Source organism: Myotis myotis, unplaced genomic scaffold (assembly GCF_014108235.1).
Source record: "Myotis myotis isolate mMyoMyo1 unplaced genomic scaffold, mMyoMyo1.p scaffold_m19_p_52, whole genome shotgun sequence".
Taxonomy (NCBI): Eukaryota; Metazoa; Chordata; class Mammalia; order Chiroptera; family Vespertilionidae; genus Myotis; species Myotis myotis.
The window spans coordinates 193600-216203 of NW_023416360.1; the positions used below are offsets into that span (position 1 = coordinate 193600).

Sequence of the window (22604 nt, forward strand, 5' to 3'; positions counted from 1 at the left end):
CTCCAAGAAGACATAACACTCCTTAATGTGGCTGCACTAATAGCAAAGTAGCACACTGAGGCAAAAGCTGATAGAACTGCAAAGAGAAATAGAGGACTCCACTATTTTGGTTGAACACCCCTCTATCAGAAACAGATCCAAAAGGCAAAAATAAGCAAGGACATATGTGAACTCAACAGCACCATCGATCAATTGCACACAACGGACAATTGCAGACTATGCAGAATACAGTTCTCAAGCTCACATGGAACATTTCCCAAGATGGACCACATTTTGGGCCCTAAAGTAAACGCTAACAAATGTAAAAGAATAGAAATCATACAGTGTCTGCTCTCAGACCACAGTGGAATTTAACTAGAAATCAGTAACAGACAAAATCCCAAAATACTTGTGGATTAAGTAATACACTTCTAAATAACACATGGGTCAAAGAAAAAAAATCTCAACAGAAATTTAAAAAATAATTTGAAGTAAATAAAAATAAAACCAAAATTAGTGTTATGCATTAAAGCAGTGATTTGAGGGAAATTTATAGCATTGAATGCATATTAGAAAAGACGATCTAAACCAATAACACAAGGTTCCCCTTTAGGAAACCAAAAAAGAAGAGCACATTAAATCCAAAGTAAGCAGAGAAGGACAATAAAAAAAATTAGAGCAGAATCAATGACATTTTAAATAAAAAATTAATAGAGAAAAATCAACAAAACTAAAAGCTGGTTCTTTGAAAAGATCAATAAAATGTATAAGCTTCTAATCAGGCTAAGAAAAAAAGAACGTTGTTAAAATAAGAAATAAAGGGGGATATCACCACAGATCCCACGGACATCAGAAGGTAATAGAGGAATACTCCCAACCATGGCCACAAAATTAACCACCTTCCAGAAATAGAAAGCACTGGGCTAGGAGGGGTCACTGGTCAATGCCGTGCGACATTCAGGGAACAGATCACACAATTATCTGCGGGGCGTGCAGAGACAAAAGCAGACAGAACACAGACTTCAAGCCACTATGGAGCCACAGGACTCCAGACGGAGGGGACTGGCAACAAATAAGCACCAATGGAGAACCGAGACGGTACTGTAACCGTCTACAGGGCGGCTACAGGTTACACCGCGAATCCAGACACAGGCCTTCCCACCACCTCCGACCGGCTCTCCGGCCCTAAGCGAGCTGCAGTCCCTGCTTCCGACCCCCGTCCCGGGCCCGCCTCCCCCAAGTCCCGGGCCCCGCCCCCCCAAGTCCCGGGCCCCGCCCCCGACGCGCTGCAGCCCTTGCTTCCGGCCCCCCGTCCCGGGCCCCGCCCCCCCAAGTCCCGAGCCCCGCCCCCCCAAGTCCCGGGCCCCGCCCCCGACGCGCTGCAGCCCTTGCTTCCGGCTCCCAGTCCCGGGCCAGGCCCTCAGAGGCGCCGCCGAAGGCTCCGCACGCTGGCCTCGCTTCCGGCGCCCAGACGGAAACGTCACTTCCGGTTTTCCAGGGGGCGGTTCCGAGGTGAGTCACTGTGCCAGTACCTAAGATGGTCGCTGGCCCATTCACCGCAGTGGCCAATGGAGGAGAAGCAAGCGCGAACCCGGAGTTGCCCGGCTCCGCCATGGCAGCCGGGGGCGTGGCTTCCGGCGGCCCGAGCCTGCCAGTCGGGTAGGCCGGTCCGGCACAGGCGGCGGCTGACAGGCGCTCCTCCTCCTCCTCCTCCTCCTCCTCCTCCTCCTCCTCCTCCTCCTCCTGCTCCTCCTCCTCCTCCTCTTCCTCCTCTTCCTCCTCTTCCTCCTCTTCCGACGGCGCGGCTGGTGCCCAGGCGGACTGTCGACCCCCAGCTCGCGGCCCTGCAAGGCTCCAGGGCCGCTCTGGGGGATGGACCAGGGGAAGATGGACGAGAATGAATGGGGGTACCACGGAGAGGGCAACAAGAGCCTAGTTGTGGCCCACGCGCAGGTGAGCGACAGACGTCGGCGCGTCCGGGACCCTCACCCTGCCCGAACGTTTCCGCGTCCCCCCAGCACCCCGCGGTGCGGGTCGGTTCCGCTCGTCCCAGACCCCTGCCCGTGCCCCCCCAGAGTCACACCTTCCCCCTCGCGTCGGTTTGCGTCCCCACTTCGTCACCCCCTCCCCCAGGTCGGTGCAGCGGCCCCCAGTGTCTCCCCCGCCAGGCCACCTCCCTTCCCTCGGGTCAGCTCCGCGTCCCCCCGGCACCCTGTTGGGTCGCTTCCGCGTCCCCGCAGTGTTATCCGCCCTCCAGGGGTGAGCTCCCTCCACTCAGTGTCACCATCCCTGGTCAGTTTCCCCGGCCTCCCGGCCCCCCGACTCCTGGCCGCTGTGGGCAGAGCGTGCGCGGCGCGGGTGGGGAAGAAGCCCGGGGCTGTGGACCTCCCGCCCGGGCGCAGGCTCCGGGACGCCAGAGTTGCTGCTCTGCTGCGGCTGCTAATCGTGGAGCATTGCCCATACGCTTTTGCAGAATCTTTTAGAATTGAGAGTTTCCCCTTTTTAAACCTCCCGTCCTTACTCCTCCCTTTCTGAGTGAGGGTGAGAGTTTCGGAAAGCGCGGTAAGAACTCCCGGGGAGGTGACCCCGGGAAGAGAAGCTGCACTTGTGCGAAGGCCCGTGTCCCCCGACCTGCTGCCGGCTGACAGCAGCGGCAGGAATGCGTGGCTGGGGGAGGGGCCAGGAGCAGAATCGCAGTTCTCCCGCGGCCTGGCCCAGCCCGCTTTTCTGCATTTGCAGAGTGAACTAGCCCCAGAACCCCCTTTGTGTAATTGCTGAAAGATGAGGGAGCAGGAGCTGGACAAGTTATGCCTGGCAAGTGAGGCTAAGATACCTGGCCCAGTCCAGAGCTCTACGGGATGGCGCCTGGCCCTGCCATTCCAGTGCTAGGTGCGCTGGGTCAGCTGTAGGGTCAGTTGCAGTCACCCCGGCGACCCCTATGCACCGCCACAGTCTGAAAACGTAAGAACTGAGACTGTACGCTTTGCTCAAGATCTTTAGATGAATTAATAATGGACACGGCTCCACCTGAAGCTGTTCTCTGCAGGCAGCTGGGCCCCGTTGTGTTTCGAGGTCAGGCAAAGCATGGGGTATTCCAGCATGAGTTCCTTTTGTTGTTGGGTTACTGTGGTGATGCGCAAGCCTCTCACAAAACCAATACTCTTCTTCCAGCTCCTTAGTGAGACTGGATAGTGTATCTTCATCCGGAGTAAAGCTAAGCTTTTTTAGTGGGGGCTGATGTACTGAGTTTCAAAAAGACTGTTGGACAAAGAAGCAAGTTCCAGACTCAGAATACTACCAACCATGCCCACAAAATTAACCACCTTCCAGAAACAGAAAGCACTGGGCTAAGAGGGGTCACTGGTCAATGCTACGCAACATTTAGGGACTAGTTTACACCAACTACCTTCCAAGGTGGAAGGTCAGAGGCATCAGGCACTCACACGCCTTCGCCACCCCTGACAAGGGCTTGTCCACCTCCAGGGTGGTTGCCCGCCCCCCCTTGTTGCATGCCTGTTGTTGGGGTGGTGGGTTTTTTCTTTCTTTTTTCCTTTTAAACTCAGTCACCAGGCTGCCCTGGACCCATGGTTTTCATTCTGTATTTAAAATCTAAATTTGTTCTGCTGTGCTCATGCCTGGCTGTTGTGGCTCATCATTTGAACCTGAAGATGATCCTTGTAAGTAGTCTTGTAAGAAAGTGTCCCTACCAAGTGAAGGCACTGAGTGAAGGGAGGACTGTGCCCCTTGGATGTGAAGAAGCCTTTGTACTTTGCCTGGCCTGAGGACCAGGGAGGAGAGAGCCTGGGAGGCGGCCTTTCAGGTTTGTCCTGTGCCCAGGGAGAGGGTGTGTGCAAGTAGGAGAGAAGATGGGCGGCTGAGCACAGGATTCCCGCACCTGCCGGTGGGCTCCCCAGACGCCCTCATTCATTCCAAGGCAGAGAGCTGCCTTCCCCACTTTTTGTTTTTAATGTATTTTTATTGCTTTCAGAGAGGAAGGGAGAGGGAGAAATAGAAACATCAATGATGAGGGAGAATCAATGATTAGCTGCCTCCTGCACGCCCCACACTGGGGATCGAGCCCGAAACCTGGGCATGTTCCCCGACTGGGAATCGAATCGCGACCTCTAGTCCATAGGTCGACACTCAACCACTGAGCCACACCGGCCAGGCCCCACTTTTTTCTAGATCAGGAGATAGTTACTTTCTTGGAGAGGGCATCATTTACTTTCTGATTGAAAGGTCCCTATAAAGTGAGCAATCTGTTCTCTACTCACCAGCTCAGAACACTGCGTGCCTTCAGGCAGCCAGTCCTGCAGTCTGGCATCTGCACTGAAGGAACATGAGATGAAAGACAGACAGTCTTCCAGGAGTCAGGAGCTGTGAGGAGCATGGGGCTTGTAAAATGGGGCCTGGAGACAGAAGAGCTAAGTGCAGGCCAGAGGAGGACCGTGGCATGGGGGTGGTCTCAGGGCCCAGCGTGAAGAAAGGAGAGTGTGAGACCCTAATGGCAGACGAGTTCCCTGGCAGATTGCTGTCAGCTTCCTCGTGGCCCCTTCAGGCATCCTGTGTCTGTCACCCTCAACCTGGTGCTCAGCACCCTTGGGTCCAGCTGTGCAGTTTAACCCTTTCCCAGGCCCTGGCCCTTGGCCCTTGGCCCACAGCTTGGCACTGTGTCCCAGTGGGTGCCTGGAGGCCCATGCACTGACCTCATGCAAAGTCTTGGGCAAGGGCATTTCCCTGTGGGCAAGAGAGGGTGCTGTCACTTGTCCTGGTGACCATGCCACACTTCTGCTCACTCTGAGCTATGGCTAGCGAAGCCCAGGCTGCCCTCATGTGCTGCTGGGATTTCTGTCTGTGTGGCTTTCACATCTGCACTTACCCTTCTTCACCTTTGTCTTGTTGGTTTGGCTCAGTGTCCTGTCCTGTGAAGGTCACTGTAAGTCTGGTTTATAATTTGATCTCTTAAGTGTCTCCAATGGTGGTGTGAGTCAGACGGGGCAGGCCAGGCAGAGAGCTGCCCCCAGGCCTTGAGCTGCCTCCGGCTGCCCTCACCTATGGGGTGTAGGGCAGACAGTGGCTCACTCCCTTCATCACACCAGGCTGTTGTGACAAGCAAAATGAAAGACCTGCCAACAAAGGTCATTTAACAGAAGCATGTAGGAAGCTGCTCATGTCTGATCTTTCCGGTTTTGCAGCCTTCCTAAGATTAAGGGGGCGCCGGGGGAGGGGCCGGCGGTGGTGGTGAAGCCCTCTGGCGGTCCTCTGGGTCCTGAAGATGTGACGTTCCTGCAGTCGGGCCATCTGACTGCGCCCTTCCTCTCTTGCATTTTAGGATTTCTAGTTTGTAGGTCATACTTCTTCATGTATGTGTTGAAAGCAAATAAGAATTGTTCTGTTCTATTGTTTTTTTAAAAATGACTTTTCCTGCCCTAACCAGTTTGGCTCAGTGGATAGAGCGTCGGCCTGTGGACTGAAAGGTCCTAGGTTCGATTCTGGTCAAGGGCATGTACCTGGGTTGTGGACACATCCCCAGTAGGAGATGTGCAGGAGGCAGCTGATGGATGTTTCTCTCTCATCGATGTTTCTAACTCTCTATCCCTCTCCCTTCCTCTCTGTAAAAAATCAATAAAATATATATTTTAAAAAATGACTTTTCCCAACTCCTGGGCCACTCCCTTCTTTCATTTTTTCCTGAATCTAGTTGAAAGAGTCTTAACCCTTTGTTGCCTCTAGATTTTTTTAAGTAACTAATTCTGTATTTGAGATTTTTAATTCTATCCATACAGGTTGATACAGTAGATGTGACTTCTTTCTTGGTAAGAACTCATTAGAGACTCTGCATGTGGCTCCCGTCTGTTTGCACCTGCAGTTGAATGATTAGAATTTGTTATTTCCCAACTGTGTTTCCTTTGGTGGTTTCCAGTCCCAGCCTTGTTCGAGGTCTGCCCAGCTAGGCCTGGTCTCCCAAGGTGGCATGGCTCCCCAGCCTCCTCCTCAGTCAGAACTCAGGGCAGCAGTGGCCCCGTGTATCAGTGAGGGAAGGAAGGTTTCGGTGTGTGCAGCAGAGGAACGACTGCAGCGCCGGCTGCCCCGCCTCCACACGGCAGCCACTGGTGCACCTGCTCCATAACCCTCGTGTGGCCTGGGAGCACTGGGGCCTTGCTAGCTCCTCCAAGACTCACTGTCACCCATGCAGGGTTTGTCATTACAAATCGTTCTGCTTCTCCTCTGGCTGTCACACCAGCCATCGCTTCAGGGACCGTCGAGTCTCCTCTGTTTCAGCCCCTGAGTGTCCTTCCCTGCCTGTCACGTGGACGTGTAGCTCCACTGTCCCCTCCCCACCTCACGGTCTGTCTGCGCCGGCGTCAGCTATGCAGTAGTGGTGGGTCCAGATGGGGCTGCCAGCCTGGGAAGGAACTGGTCCTCCCTTCTGGCCTCGATGGGGTGGGCTCCACTCAGCGAGATGTCTCGTCTCTCTGTTTTGTCTGAGGCTGTCCACCCAGCACCATGTCCCACCCCCGTCTCCCAACCCCACTGTGGGCCTGTGGTGCGTTACTCTGTGGGTCACCTGGTGTTGACCTGGCCAGGTGTTGTCACAGATGCTCCGAGAGGCCACCCAGGTTGGGGCTGGCAGGGCAACTGCAAAAAGCAGCCTCACTGAGAAGCACCTGAGCCATCGGACACCCAGGGCAGCGCCTCGAGGGTGTCATTCCTCTGCAGCTGTTTGTCAGGCTCCCTTTCCCTTAACTGTTGCCTGGCCTTTGACTCCTGGGGGGCTTCGGGAGGCCTGGTTCTGGGTCATCATCCAGAAGGCTAGGCTGCCCTGAGACAGCGAGGCTGCAGCCTGAGACACCAGTGAGGGTGCCCGCAAGCCACGGGCCAGCCTCCCCTGGGTGTTTGCCTGAGGCCCTAAACCTTTGATTCCACCCACAGGTTCACTCTCTCTGGCTTCAGGGGGCAGGTCTCCTTTTTAATATATTGGTTTTTATAGTCTTTTATTTGTATTCAATATCAGCTATTGCTTCCTCTTCAGTTCCAGAAAATCCTATATAATAAAACCCTAGTATGCAAATTGACCAAACAGCATAAAGACCGGTCACTTTGACGCGCACAGGGGGAGCGCCGCTCAGCCAGAAGTCAGGCTCAGAGCCTCTCCCGCCTCCACTGCGGGAGGGAGGTAAGGAGCAAGAGGTCCTGGACTGCGAGAGGGCACAGGCCGGGCTGAGGGGTCCCCGCCCCCACCAGTGCACGAAGTTTCTAGACCTCTAGTATAGAATGTTAGGAAAAAGAAACCAGGAAGCACCCAGTATTTTCACACTAAGAAAGTAATTTTTGTTAACACTCTGGTGCACTTCCCTCCATTATATGGTTTTATTGGGTGCTTAAGAATCCTTTGGCCTGCCCAGTGTGGCTCAGTGAGCATCGACCCATGGACCAAGATGTCACTGGTTTGATTCCCAGTCAGGGCACATGCCTGGGTTGTGGGTTTGATCCCCAGTAGGGGGAGTGTAGGAGGTAGCTGATGATTCTCTTTCTCTCTCCCTCTCCCTTCCTTTCTCTAAAAAAAAAAAAAAAAAAAAAAAAAAAAAATATATTTTTAAAAGAGAATCCTTTGTTTCCGTTTTCCTGCCTTTCCACTCAACCTTGCAGCCTAACTATGTACCCTTCACGCACGTCTCCGGGGCTGCAGAGCACTCGGGCAGCCAGTGCGGGCAGGCATTTGTGAGGCTGTGCTTTTAGAGCTATTCTGAGCCTTGCTTTGCTGGGCATCCTGGTGTTTCGATGACTTGCTGTTCTCAGAATGGATCGAGGCACCTCTGCCAGGCCCACCGTCCTCCCCCATCACCCCTGGGACCGTCGCAGCACGGAAAGCTTCCTGCTTCTTTTATAAATGACAAGTTGTACCCTTAACTCTGTGTTTTTTGAGGTTGTTTATATGTGTCATTCCTGCACGCAGTGACTTTTTTAGTTTTTTGAAATCACTGATTCTCATCTGGGGTGCCAAGGTGTAAGTGAGTGTGCCTCACTCCCTGTCCTGCTGGGGGCAGAGCTACCCGGCCCAGACCATCTTCTTAATCTCACCCCTCTCTTAACTTTCTTGGCATCGTGTCCTAGACATCGAGAAGAAGGCACATTTCAGACACCTGCGTTCCCATGTCTGTTTAGAGAAAAAGGAGTTTTCTTCACAGCTGGTTAGACCTGGTGCAGTGGCAGCCCTGGCGCTCACTGGGGCAGCAGTGCCCACTCCCCCCTGGGCACCTCCCCGAGGTCAGCCGAGGCAGCCTGCCCATCAGCCATGGTAGTCCTAGGACTAGGTGTCTTTCTGCCAACGAGGGCCGGTGAGGTTGATTTCTCACCTTTCTCTGCCATCCATCTGAATGGGTATTTCTGGCTCCATAGCTGGCCTCTTGGCATGACCTGTGGCCACTGGCCCTCACAGCCTGGCCCTCATAGGGCAGCAGTGCTGGCCTTGCAGAACAGGTGCACATTGAGTGCGGTTGTTTGAGAGGACTGGCCCTCAGGAGGACACTGTAGTTCCCTAGGGTGGGCTGGTAACATTGAGATCGTTTTCCATTTTATTTAGAATCAGCAACACTTTTATATGAGTAGTAAAGTCTTTTGTACATTCTTATTTCCTTAAGTTAAATTCCTGGGAGTGGGCTGGCTTGATCAGGAGGCACAGGTATTCCTGGTTGCCCTGTGGCCCCAGTGTGTCCTCTGGTGGGGGCACTGGGTGTTCAGGCCAGTGGGCTGCCTATGAGGTTGCCACCTCCAAGCTTCAGAGGACAGCCCCCAAGCTGCCCAACCCCTCCTGCACACCCTGCCCCTCCCTCCCCTCCTCCCCCAGCTGTGGGCGGCACTAATCACCCTTTGCTTTCTTTTCCAATAGCGTTGTGTGGTACTGCGTTTTCTGAAGTTTCCTCCCAATAGGAAGAAGGTAAGATCTGTTGAGTTTGCTACCCAATCATTAAGACAATTACTTAGGAACACTTAGATTTTATTTCTGATGTAGAAGTATTAATGCTCATTATAGAAATTTAAATATGACACAGCATTCAGTACAGAACGTGGTGTGTCTGATTCCTGCAGGACCCAGTGCTTGGTGGGGTCACTGTGGGGAGTCCTTGGGTGCTGAGCTAGGAATCGCCCGTTCAAGGCAGAGAGCCCTGTGGTTGGTGGGGACCCCGAGGGCCAGGTCTCAGCTTGGCGTTTCCCCTTCTGTGAACATGAAGTCTGGGATGCTGGCAGGTAGGCGGCATTGCAAGTCCCAACAGGCAGTTCAGATGGAGCCTTGGTTTCTATTTGCTGAGTCACCCAAGCCCAGGACTGTGGACACCCTCAGAGCTGTTGCTGCTCTGTAGCCTCGCTGACCTCTGGGAGGCAGTGACCCTGGAGGTGGGGTGTTGCTGTGGTATTCATCCAAATTTCAGTGGGTGCAGGGCTCAGTAAGGGAGCCCTTCCTCTTTGTGGCCCTAGGGCAGTGGTCGGCAAACTGCGGCTCGCGAGCCACATGTGGCTCTTTGGCCCCTTGAGTGTGGCTCTTCCACAAAATACCAACTTCTGCGCATGGGCCACGAAGTTTCAATCGCACTGTACGTGCGCGCCCACACGTGGTATTTTATGGAAGAGCCACACTCAAGGGGCCAAAGAGCCGCATGTGGCTCGCGAGCCGCAGTTTGCCGACCACTGCCCTAGGGGAAGGGAGGGAGGCACAGGAGCTGGTGTGAGCCCTGCTCCAAAGCAAAGGCAGGAGCTGTGGGCACAGCCCTCACAGTGGGGACGGGCGGGGGTGGGTGGGTGGGGAGTGGAAATCGGGCAGGACGGCCATTGTGTTTCTGTGGAATCCAAGTGGGGACCAGAGCCATCTGGGAGGCTGCCTCTAGCCCCCTTTCTCCACTCAGCATCTGCTGAGCCCAGACTCCAGCTCTGGTCAGCTTTTCCCGTTTCAATTTATTGAGGCAACAAACAATTTGCCTTTACTTATTATGTCAGTGGCGTTACCAGTGGGAATCCTGTGGTCATGCTGTCAACAAGAGGAGCTTTTTGTCAGGAGCCCTGGGCCAAGCTGTGTGGAGCCACTGGGTGTGCTCTGGGCTTTTCTGTTGGGTTTCATTCTCACACTTCACATTGCACGCGCCCTGGGATGCAGGCTGGGTCTGCGGGTGCGACAGGGCAGATGGCAGCCCAGCCCAGGACTTCCCTGGAGCTCAAGCCCCGTGTCAGCACCGCCTGGACTGCCCTTGAGGACAGCTCTCTCATTCCTTAGACCTGGGATGGACTCTTTGGAGTTCTCGCCTCCACCAGGGGGAGGGACAAAGGGCTGATTTCCTGTCTCACCCAAATCTCATAGCTTATTGGCTCCTTAAGAACATCTAACTTGGGAGAAAATATTTTATTCTCTATTTAGAGGCTGAAGAATAAAATACAGATATGTAGTGATTTTTGGACAGGAGAGATTTTCAAAGTCGATTCCTCGGAAGCGTGCATGAGCTGCTGGTGGAATCCACTGGTGTTCCTGGCACAGGTGTGGGTCACGTGCGGCCCTGGATAGAAGGCAGAGGTGGGCCTGGGAGCTGAGGGGACAGAAGCTCCAGTGGGTCTGGCGGTGTCCTTGGCGAGGCTCACCTTCCTCCGCATCCACGACCACCATCTCCTGTTTGTGGCCGCAGACGGGGCGCCCTGTGTGTAACCCTCCGTCCTCACGCTAGGTCAGTAAGGCCTTCCTGTGCTTCTTTGTTGCAGGCCTCGGAAGAAGTATTCCAGCACCTACAAAACATAGTGGACTTTGGCAAAAATGTCATGAAAGAGTTTTTGGGGGAGAACTATGTTCATTGTGGGGTAAGTGGTTTCATTTATGGAGTCCAAGTTCATGGGCAAGATCTGTCTCAATAATACCAGCTTTTCAATTACAGTTTGGAACTCCGAGCTTGATAGTTCCTCATGTTAGAATTTCCAAGTGGTTTGTTTTTCCCGTTTGCTGTGTTGTGAGGTAGCAGAGCAGGTAGTATTATTCCCATTTTCCAGCTGAAAAGCCTGCCGTTCAGAGAGACCACGTGATACCTGTGAGGGTGCCTGTCACAGAGTCTGTAGTTTGGACGCTTGGGGAGGAGACAGTGTAGGCAGCCACAGTGGCTTTGGTCCATGCCTGGGACAGCTGTCTTAGTATCTGTTGGCCTTGCTGCCTGTTTTAGATCAGGGCACTGAACAGACTAACTGTTAGTCACTAACAGGTTTGTCACTTTGCACACAGAGAGCACTGCTCCGTTTTGCAGATCCTATGCTTGCATCTGTCCTAGGAAAAATGATAACGAGGAGGTTAAGGGCACCTGTGAAGCTGAAGGGATGCCAGGCAAAGTAGGTTTTAAATGACTCTGACAGCAAAGCATCCTCCAAGAAGGTCCTTTGACAAGCTTAGGATGTATGGAGGTGGCTGCAGGTGTCCCTCAGGCTGCAGCCTTGACTGAAGGCATCAGACCCTTTCCAAGGTGGCCCAGCCATGGAGCTGGCAGGGTGGTGTGGCTTTTGGCTGGGGTTCTCAGAACCTCCCCACATGGATTTACTGCAGGGCTCTGAGGGTCCTTGAGACTCAGCCCGGGCTCCCCCCCACTTGATCTGAGAGATGACCTGGCCCCAAGTTGTGTCTGTCCCTTCCACAGTATCCTGCGGCCTTGCAGGTCAGCCCACGCAGAGTGGAAGGCCTGCAGGGAGCTGCAGGCTGTGCGTGGAGTCGCAGGGAGCGGGCGCACCTGGCCCCTGTGGAGCCTCTCTCTGTATCACAGCGCTGAGGCTCCAGACCTTTCCCCTGGCAGGGCCAGTGAAGAGGGTGGTGGGAGGTGAGGGCAGCCGAGAGCAGCCGGGTAAGTGGGAGCAGTGTGAGGGTGTCCCCTGGCTCAGGGCACACATGCTCTGCCAGCCACAGTGGATGGGTCCCTGGGTGCGTGCGGTGAGGCCACAGTTCGCTTCCTGGGAACATGCATTCTGTTGACACCTCCACATGGAGACAGCACCTGAGTGAACACAGCTTGTCTTGCCCCCAGGCAGACGTGATGTCCCCAGGGGACCACCACTCAGGCCTGGCCCCACTGGATGGTGGCATCCAGAGCACAACTCTGATCCGCACACGGCCAACAGGCAGAGTCAGCTTGTGTGGATGCCGCCTGATGGGAAGTGGGCCAGATGCAGTCGGGTGAGCGTTTCCCTCCTCTGTATCCTGGGACAGATACAACCAGCCCCGTGGTGAGAGCACGAGGCCCAACAGCACCCACCTCGTGCCTGCGCTGCCTTCGGGCCTGCCCAGCTGGTTTGGGGACTGGTCTGGGCTGGTTTCCGTGTGAACTGGCGGTTAGCCAGTGGGGACGAGGCTGTCCCTTTATGCCTACAGATGTCTGCATCTTAAATCCTTGGGGTAGTGGAGACCCTGGTGAATTTTAGAAGTTTAGCCTCGCTTTTGTGGGCCTCAGCCACCAAGTTTGGGTGCCCCTGGGCGGCCTGGACTTCACCTTTACCCTGACACGATGGGGGCATGGGCCAGGCCGGCACGTGTGGTGAGTGAGGGTGCCGTTCTCCTGAGGGAGCTCCTGGGAGACTTTGAACGAGCTGCTCCCCGTTGGCCTCCAGTCTGGGCAGCCCTTCTCCTCTGCAGCCTCCCAACATCCCTTTGAGGGCAATGCCTGTCATCAGGGAAGCCGGTGTGGCCACATCTTCCAGGTACACTTCCTGGGAGGGTTCTGTGCTCTTCCAGTTTCCCTAAGTTAATACCACGTGCCCTGCTGATGCCCACTGCCCCCCAGGGCTCTGTGGCACCATCTGTCTGTCTGGCAGGTGATGGCACAGTTCACAGGGTCATGAGTCTGAAGCAAGGGTTGGTCAATGTAACCAAATGCTAGGAAGGGTGCCTACTACCAACATTTTATTCTGACTTAAAACACAAATAGAACTCATTATAAAATCAGGAATTTAAAGTTGCTTAAAGAAATAAATTCTACTTTTTACCTTGGTGACTATGAACTTAGGCGGGGGAGTCAGACGCGTTTCAAGAGTAGCTGAGCCACTTTGAGCTCCGGACTCGACCCCCTCGGTCCTCTGCACGTGTCTGTCACTTGATGATTCCAGCAGGGCCTGCCTGCCTGCCTTTCCCAGCCGAGGCATCAGGACACCTGCGCAGGCCTGAGCTGCTGTGCTGGCCCTGCCCCCAGCCTTGCCCCAGGGTGCGGGGCTGAGGTGTTTCTCTGAGGGTGGGTCTGGAGGCAGTTCTTTTTTTTTTAATTTTTTTAAATTTTTATTGATTTCAGAGAGGAAGGGAGAAGATATAGATAGAAACATCAATAATGAGAGAGAATCATTGATCAGCTGCCCGCTGCACGCCCCCTACTGGGGATCGAGCCCACAACCCAGGCATGTGCCCTTGACAGGAATCGAACCTGGGACCCTTCATTCCCCAGGCCGACGCTCTATCCACTGAGCCAAACCAGCTAGGGCTGGAGACAGTTCTTTATCTTTCCTGCACAATGTCTGCTCACCTCCTACCTTTGGTTTGTTTAAAGTGGAGTAAGACCTTGGGCTTTTGTGAATGTCTAAGTTTTGAATTTTCAAATGTTTATAATTTCCCCTTTTCCATTGTTTCACCTTACCTAATTCAGAACTAAATTGTTAGCAACTCACCTTTTATCAGTTTATAGCATGTGTAGGTAAATGACAAAATTCATGAGGTCAGCTCACACAGCAGGCTAGGAAGTGGACGGTTGAAGCCAGGCCCACTGCAGGAGCACGTGGGAGGCCCAGGCAGGCCTCAGCATTCACATCCTAGGCTGCTCTCCTGTGTCCTGTGGGGCTTCTCCAGAGCATCAGGAGATGGTGAGCAGCACCAGGCAGCATCAGGAGATGGTGAGCAGCACCAGGCAGCATCAGGAGATGGAGAGCAGCACCCGGCAGCATTAGGACGATGGTGAGCAGCACCAGGCAGCATCAGGAGATGGTGAGCAGCACCAGGCAGCATTAGGACGATGGTGAGCAGCATGAATTAAGACTCCTTCTTCAAGAAATTGCAAGGAGCAGCAACGTGGAGAGAAATTGCTCTTTGTTTTTTGCCCAGATGCACAGCCTGCTGGGCCCTGAGTCCCGTGGCGGAGGGCCCTCAGGGGTCTCACCTGAGATTAGTATTCCATCAGACCCTTTTCCTTGAGCTGCTCCTCGGGGGAGTGGGAGAGGCTCAGGGTGTCTGCGGAGACAGCTGCTGGGAGCGTTTGTGCCGGCAGTGAGGCCCTCCAGCCCTGCTTTGCCGCATGGACACCACGAGGAGAGGCCAGGGCTTGTGAGGACACTGACTGGGTGATGGGCCGCTGCTGGTCACCACCTGGCACCAGCCACTCAGCAGGGCTGCCGCTCCCAGGGCTTCTGTTGAATCAGGACATGGCCTTCAAGTAACAGAGCAGCCGTTCTTCCTGAGGCCCACACACTAGTCCTGAGGATGTTTTGATGTGCTGAATACACGTCCCATAAATGTGCGTCTGCCCCACTGTCAGTGTGCGGCTCCGCGGCATCCAGTGTGTTCAGTGCCGTGTGGCTCATGCTGCTGTCTGTCCTTACAGGAGGTGGTCCAGCTGCCTTTAGACTTTGTGAAGCAGCTTTGCTTAAAGATACAGTCCGAACGACCAGGTAAGGGTTTCTCACTTACACATTTCCTTTGTCATTTAAGATGCCCGATGTGAAGTGTGTGACATTTTTCCTCATGTTAGGTAGATGCAGCTTTCAGCAGTTCTTTTGCCAGAAACTTGATCATCAGGGTAGCGACCCCAGGAGCTTACGAAGACAATTCTGTCATCAGATCCCCAGGCCACTGCAGAAAATGTATGACCAGGGACTAATTAATACTAAGAAACATGCAGTTGGGAGCGCGAGGGAGCCGAGGGAGTTAGGGGAGACTCAGGGAAGGGAAGGGAGGCTGCAGGGAGGCTGGAGGAGTCAAAAGGAAACCAGGTAGACCTACACTGCAAAGGAGGGCCAGGCCCACAGTCTGCAGCCGGAGGACCTGCCCCCAGAGCTGGAGCCCACCCAGCCTGCTTGTCCTCCTGGGGGACCAGGAGACGTGAGTTCTGTGGGCAGTACCTGCCCCATTACCTCACATGCCTCCCCCATCACCTCCCGTACCTGCCCCATCACCTCCCGTACCTGCCCCATCACCTCTCATGCCTGCCCCCATCACCTCTCATGCCTCCCCCATCACCTCCCGTACCTGCCCCATCACCTCCCGTACTTTCTTGAACTTAGTCATGGCTTAGTGACAGAAGCCATGTCAAAGCCTTGCCTTTCAGGGTCAGAGACAAAGAGGTAAAGCCCCTGTGATTGAGACGGACATGCCTCCGCCCAAAACACAGCCAGGCAGCCACGGTGTGCAGTGGCCGGTGGAGAAGTCTCCCTTGTTTGACAGGAGCAGGCAAGCCCCCAGGGCACCGTGCCTGGAGCCCCTGGTGGAGGAGGCCTAGAGGAGTGGGCTCCGTGTGGAAAGGGCTGAGGGAGGAAGGAGGTCATAGCCACGTTGAAAGCCAGGACAGCGTCTTAGCTGTTTCCTCCTCTAGAGGAAGACAGCCTGAGACTTGCTCTAGGTTCTGCTGTGCAGCTGCAATGCTGCTCAGTACCATCATTTTATTTTAGAATTAGTAATTAAATGTATGCTACTTAACAGTGATAAGAACTGTGCCCCATTGTAGTGATGACTCGTCATCAGCCTTGTTCTGTGAAAGGGGAAAGGCCAGCCTCACGTGGGGTCTGGAGGTCACATGTGCCTCCGTGACTGCCCACAGCACAGCTTCCGCAGCCCCTCTGGGGAGCTGTGTGCGTGAGCCTCCCACGGAGCCCGCAGGAGAATGGAGAGGCTGCTGCGTCCTTCCTCTGAGGTCCTGGGTTAAGGGGCTCACAGAATTTGGGGGCAGTCCCCAAGGCCACCTCACTTCTGATGACAATTGAACATTTGGGGGTCCCTAAGACCAACCTCAGGATCTGATAATTTACTAGAAGGACCTATAGAACTCATTGTTATTGTCATGTTATGGCTGGTCGCAGCTCAGGGACATAGGTAAGACCAGCAGGATGAAGAGGCGCTGGGGGCAGGTCCAAGGACACAGCATGTGCTTCCAGGTGTCCTTCCCCCTGGAGTCGTGTGGGGTGCGCGTCCTGCTTGCAGCAGCAGTGTGTGACCACACGGAGGAGTGCCACGCACAGAGGCTGCCCAGTACGGAGGCTGCCCAGCTTGGTGGGAGGGTTTTTGGAGGGTTGGGCATTAGACACAGCTGACTAGCTGCCCTCAGCCTCCAGCTTTCTGGAGGTCGAGCTGATACAGTGAGACCCAATCCCCACCCTGAGTCACAGTTGTACTCCTGTGACTCAAAGGCCCCCGGCAGGCAGCACTTTCAGCTGGAGGCAGCTGCCCAGGAGCTGGAGGCCAGGGCTGACCTTTCCTCCACAGGAATTGGCCAAGTGGCTGCTGGAGCGCCTTGTATCCCTGGCACTGATCCTCAGGTATTTCCCCTCTGTCTTCTAGAATCTCGCTGTGACAAGGACCTGGACACTCTCAGTGGTTATGCTCTGTGCCTTCCCAATTTAGCCAGACTTCAGACGTACCATTTTGCCGAGCACCGGCCGATTCTGTGTGTAGAGATCAAGGTGAAGTTTTGTAAAGGGGAGTGGTGTGGGGAGAAGGGAAAGGTGGGTTCAAGTTGTGAGTCCAGGGCACCTGCCAGAGCATACCTTCCCACTGAAGCTCCTGCTGTCTCCACGGCCCCACAGCCCTTCTCAGGCCCAGCAACTCCTAGAGCAGTGGTTCTCCACCTTCTGGCCCTTTAAGTACAGTTCCTCATGTTGTGACCCAACCATAACATTATTTTCGTTGCTACTTCATAACTGTAATGTTGCTACTGTTATGAATCGTCATGTAAATATCTGATATGCAGGATGGTCTTAGGGACCCCTGTGAAAGGGTCGTTCGACTGCACAAGGGGTCGCGACCCACAGGTTGAGAACCACTGTCCTAGAGACTCCGTCTGCTTCCCGCTCCTTCCGTGGTGCCACCTGCTCTGGTTTCTCCCACCGGCCAGCCCAAGGGACATGGCTCCCCAGGCCCCCAGATTCAGGCCTGTTCCCAGGTGTTGCGAAGGAGAGACAGCGGGACAGGCCCTGGCCGACAGCCACCAGCAGAAGTGCTTTGGATTCCACCCTCCCATTTGCTTTGGAAGGTGCAGCTTGCTAGGCCCCCCTGACCACTCCCTCTGCCATGCCCTGTGGGCCCTGTGGTGACACTACATGCTGTGTTCCAGGGGGTCAGCTTGAGGGCTGCCCTTCAGACTGGAGGGCACTCTGTTCCTTTGCTTCTGTCGTGCTCATGTGAAACCTCCCTCGGTTTGTCGTGGCCAGGAGTCCTGAGCTGGGGACAAGGGGTGTGGCACGTCTATTGGAGGAAGTGATTGCCGGATAAGGGCCAGGCCCCTTGCTTCATTCTGCTGCCCAGTGTCCAGGGGGCTGCTCAGGTCTTCCTCAGGAAGCTTCCCGGATGTCCCAAGCCATTGTCTCCTTTTTCCAAACCTCTTTGGTGGTGATTTCCGGGTCACACCCTTGACCCTGAGCACACAACCCCTGTCCTTAGTGGGGACTGCAGACCTGCTTCCCCAGAGGGTGAGTGTCTTGGCCTCACAGAGACATGGCAGCTCTCCAGGGCCACGTGCTAAATGCAGGTCTTACATGTTGTACGTGCCCAGAAACCAGGGGTTTCAAAAGGCACCCGGGGTTCCAGACGTTTTGGGAGCCTAGCAACCATCAGATGGGCCCTTCCTGTTCATGACTTCTTGTCAGAGGTCCTGCTTCTTGGAGCTGGGAGCACTCCCAGCATCTTTCCAGTGTCGTTTGTCTTGAAAACACAAAGCGACTCTGTGTTGTGCTTTTCAGTCCAGCAACTGAGGACCAGTGAGAGTTCTGACTCAAGCAGCAAAGAGATGTTTAGATGATACGACAAGAGAAGCATCAGGGGCTAGAGAGAAAAGCAGCTTTGGGGACAGTTCTGTCCAACACGACTGCTGCTCCCAAAGTTGCCTTGTAGTTCTATGTCTGCTTAAAGCAGCGGTTCTCAACCTGTGGGTCGCGACCCCTTTGGGGGTCGAACAACCCTTTCACAGGGGTAGCCTAAGACCATCGGAAAACACATATATAATTATATATTGTTTTTGTAATTTAATTATGTTCAATTTGTAACAATGAAATTGGGGGGTCACCACAACATGAGGAATTGTATTAAAGGGTCGCGGCATTAGGAGGGTTGAGAACCACTGGCTTAAAGGTATGCGATTTCTCCCTAAGCAGATTTTCTTACTTATTTTGCAGCCAAAATGTGGGTTTATTCCTTCCTCCAGTGCCGTGACGCACGAGATGAAGCACAAGGTGTGCCGCTACTGTATGCACCAGCACCTCAAGGTGAGCACTAGCCAGCCCACCCGCCTGCAGTGCTGCTGGGAGGGCGCCAGCCTGCAGTGACCACCCAGAGTTTTCAAAAGAGTCAAAGAAATTGTAGATGCTTATTATTTACCTCACCTTTTTGTTGTTCATTTTAAATTGAGATAAAATTTTTTTGCCCTAAGATTCACCCTTTTAAAGTGTATAGATTGAGTATATTTTAGTATATTCACAAAGTTGTACAACCATCACCACTACCTAATTCCAGAACATTTTCATCACTTCAAAAAGAAATTCTGTCCCCAGGAGCAGTCCCTGTCCAGTCCCCTGTCCTGCCAACTCCTGTCAACCTCCTATGTGTCTGGATTTGCCTGTTCTGGACAGTCATACAATGTGTGCCTTTTGCAACTGTCTTTTCCCACTTAGTATAATTATATTGAGTCCATCCATATAGTAGCATGTATCAGCACTTCATTCCTCTTGTGGCTGATTAATATTCCATTGTCTGGGAACATTTTGTCCATCTACTCATCTGTTGATGAACATGTGACTTCTTTCCACCTTTTGGTTATTGTGAATAATGTTGCTATGAATATGCATGTACATGTGTTTCTTTGAATCCTGTTTTCAGTTTCCTTGGGCAGTGTGCCGAGTCGGCACGGCCATGCGTGAGCCTGAGCTCAGGCTCCTGTTCCCCATACTCAGCCCCACGTTTGGCGCCATATGTGCCACGCCAGCACAGACAGGTTCAGTGAGCCTGAGGGAGTGGTGAAGTATTGAGAAAAGACAGATAAGAGAAAAAAGCTGGGTCTGGGTGGGACAGTGTCCTCTCTGATGGAGAGCTAGCGACAGCACCACGGCCTGCAAGCAGAGTCTTTATTTTATAGCCACATTCCACAAGGCAAAGTAAGGGCGTGGTCAAGATGTTTACAACGTTCTTGCGGTTTCGATCTACCCAATTACATGCACCTGAACTCTGTCAAGCCCACATCACTCAGCCACAGTGGGACCACAGGTGCAGACCATAGGTTCAAGCTTACAAACTATAGTCTTTGGCTGTAATTGTGCTGGGACTTGCACATGGCTTTGCCACAAGAGGATTGTGCCCTCTCATTAGTCCCAGGCTTGAACCTGTTCAAACGCTGTAGCTGCTCTCCACAGGGTAGATTCCTTGGAGTGGAATTACCGGGTCTTAGGGAAGTTCTATGTTTAACCTTTTGAGAAAACACCACACTGTTTTCCCCAGCCGTTGCACTATGTGATATTCCCATCAGCAATGTATGAGTGTTCTAATTTCTCCACGTCCTTGCCAGCCCTGATTGTTCTTGTTTGTGGTGAGTGTGCAGTGGTAGCTCATTGTAGTTTTCATTTGTGTTTTTCTAACAGTGATGGTCAGCATCTTTTCATGTGCTTATTGTGTCATTTGACTATCTTCTTTGGAGAAATATCTATTCAAGTTCTTTGCCCATTTTGAATTGGGTTTTCCTGTTGTGGAGTTTACATGTTCTTTATGTATTATACTAGAGTCCCGATGCACAAAATTCACGCAAGGGGCTCAGCCCTCGCAGCACCAGCTTTGTCTGGAAGGTCGTCCAGAAGGACATCTGGAAGGACGTCTGGAAGGTTGTTCGGCTGTCCGGTCTAATTAGCATATTATGCTTTCATTATTATAGATGTGATTTGCAAATATTTTTTCCTCTTCTGTCGTTGCCTTTTACTCGTTTTTCTTTTTAATATTGTTTTTATTGATTTCAGAGAGGAAAGGAGAGGGAGAGATAGAAACATCAATGATGAGAATCATTGATCGGCTGCCTCCTGCACGCCCCCTACTGGGAACCGAGCCTGCAACCCGAGCATGTGCCCTTGACCAGAATCGAACCTGGGACCCATCAGCCCATAGGCTGATGCTCTATCCACTGAGCCAAAACGGCCAGTGCTACTCTGTTGATAGTATCCTTTGATGCACAAAGTTTAAAATTTGGTAAAGTCTATTTTGTCTACTTTTTCTTTTGTTGCCTGTGCTCTTGGTATCATATCTAAAAAATCATTGCCTAACCCAAGATCATGAAGCTTTTCTCCTATTTTCTTCTAAGAGTTTTATAGTTTTAGCTCTTATGATTAGGTCTTTGATCCATTATGCGTTAATTTTTGTGTGTTTTTTTTACTATGAGGGAGCATTTATTAAAGCTGAGGACAGTAAAACAAGAAAGGGCTTAGCATATGGTCAATGATTCTCTCTCATCTTTGATGTTTCTAGCTCTCCCCTTTCCTCTCTGAAATCAGTAAAAATATATTTTTTTAAAAAGGAGAAAGAAAGGACTTAGCATTGAAGCAGCAACAGGAGAGCCAGGCTGGGCTGCCTTAGGTCTCTGGGAAGGCAGAGAAAAGCGGGCCGTGCGAGCAGGTTCAGGGGTGAGCCTGGGATGAGGGCTGCTGCCCATTGCTCCCCAGGTTGCAAGCCTCGTGGGGTCCTTTAGATTTAGGAGATGCCTGCCTGTCGGGGAAGGAGAGGGGAGAGAAGAGGGAGAAGGGAGTGAGAGGGGCTGCTCCCCAGAGGAAGAGCACTTTGAGTTAATTTTTGTATATGGTGTTAGATAAGGATCCAACGTCATTCTTGTGCATGTGGATGTCCAGTTTTCCCAGCACCCTTTGTTGAAAAGACTGTTCTTTTTCCATTGAATGGACTTGGCACCCTTATTGAAGATCTTTTGGCCATATATGTGATAGATTATTTCTGGCTCTCTAGTCATTTTATTGGTTTATATGTCTGTCCTTATGCTGGTACCATTCTTTGATTGCTGTAGCTTTGTAGTAGGTTTTGAAATGAGGAAGTGTTAATCCTCTGGCTTTGTTCTTTTTCAAGATTGTTTGGGTTATTTGGTGCCCTTTACAATTACGTATGAATGTGAGGATTGGATTTTTTCTTTTTTCAAAACATGACTTGGAATTTTGATAGAAATGGCAGGAATCTGTGGATCACTTGGGTAATATTGCCATCTTAACCATTATAGTTTGCTAGCATTAAGTATATCCACATTGTTGTGCAGCCATCTCCAGACCTTTATTCATCCTGCAAAACTGAAACTATACCCATTAAACAGCCCCACATGTCCTCTTCTCACCCCTAGAACCGCCATTGCAGTTTTTACCTTTATGAATTTGACTGCTGTTGGCACCTCGTACGTGTGGAAGGAGACAGTGTTTGTCTTTGTGACGGGTTCACTTTAACTCAGCATAACGTCCTCCAGGTTCCTCGGTGCTGTGGCCTGTCTCAGAGTTCCCTTCCTTTTGGAGCTGAATAATCCACTGAACTTGGGCTGTTGTCAGTGATGCTGCTATGAATAAGAGTGTACAGATAGCTCTGGAGACCCTGCTTTCCGTTTTGTGAGTAAATACCCAGAAGTAAGAATTACTAGGTCATATGGTAAATCTGTTTTTAATGATGAGGAACCACACTCTGTGGTTCATAGAGCTGTTCCAGTTCACATTCCACCACAGCACGTTTCCCCACATCCTCACTATTTTAAAAAATATATATTTTATTGATTTTTTACAGAGAGGAAGGGAGAGGAATAGAGAGTTAGAAACATTGATGAGAGAGAAACATCGATCAGCTGCCTTCTGCACACTCCCTACTGGGGATGTGCCCACAACCAAGGTACATGCCTTTGACCGGAATTGAACCTGGGACCCTTGAGTCCGCAGGCCGACGCTCTATCCACTGAGCCAAACTGATTAGGGTGCTATTTTCTGTTTTTGATAATAGCCATCTTAATGAATGTGAGGTGAGAAATGCAATTGGTTTTTGCATATTGATATTTTTTAAGGAAAAGAGGCTTATTTCTTTTGTGCACAATGACAAGAGTGGTATCCACCATCTGTTCATCCTGTGCCCCCCATCCTGGCTGGTGCAGGGCACTGTCGTAGCTGGCATTTCCCCTCTTCCCTGTGAACAGCACAGCTGGTGGCAGATGCGATGTGCACAGCTCTTCTTAGACTGTAGCAGCTGCCCAAGTTCTGACAGAGAGCAGGGAGTGGAGTGAAGCTGGGTCTCAGGGGCATCATCTGAAAGAACGGAGATAGAATGCCAAGGCTAGTGAGCCCTCTGTGCGGCCAGTTTCTGACTCCCTCTTCTGAAGCCTTTCTGCTGTTCCCTTCCATTGGAGCAATTCCTGGTCCAACTCCCCCAA

The 22604-nt window shown here is 52.4% G+C and overlaps 1 protein-coding gene across 6 annotated transcripts in view; it reads left to right on the forward strand.

The window, feature by feature from the left end:
* The window catches only part of LOC118657340 (inositol-pentakisphosphate 2-kinase), a 143739-nt gene that overhangs the window by 70004 nt on the left and 51131 nt on the right, over positions 1 to 22604 (forward strand). For 3 of the 6 annotated variants that reach the window (XM_036311206.1, XM_036311205.1, XM_036311207.1), the window contains 5 exons: positions 8870 to 8917; positions 10723 to 10818; positions 14568 to 14634; positions 16517 to 16638; positions 18346 to 18435. In XM_036311206.1, coding sequence (XP_036167099.1) covers positions 8870 to 8917; positions 10723 to 10818; positions 14568 to 14634; positions 16517 to 16638; positions 18346 to 18435 — 423 coding nt within the window. Of the gene's footprint in view, positions 1 to 1644; positions 1933 to 8869; positions 8918 to 10722; positions 10819 to 12017; positions 12186 to 14567; positions 14635 to 16516; positions 16639 to 18345; positions 18436 to 22604 lie in introns of those variants that run through there. The other 3 variants (XM_036311213.1, XR_004967989.1, XM_036311208.1) reach the window with 3 other exon arrangements.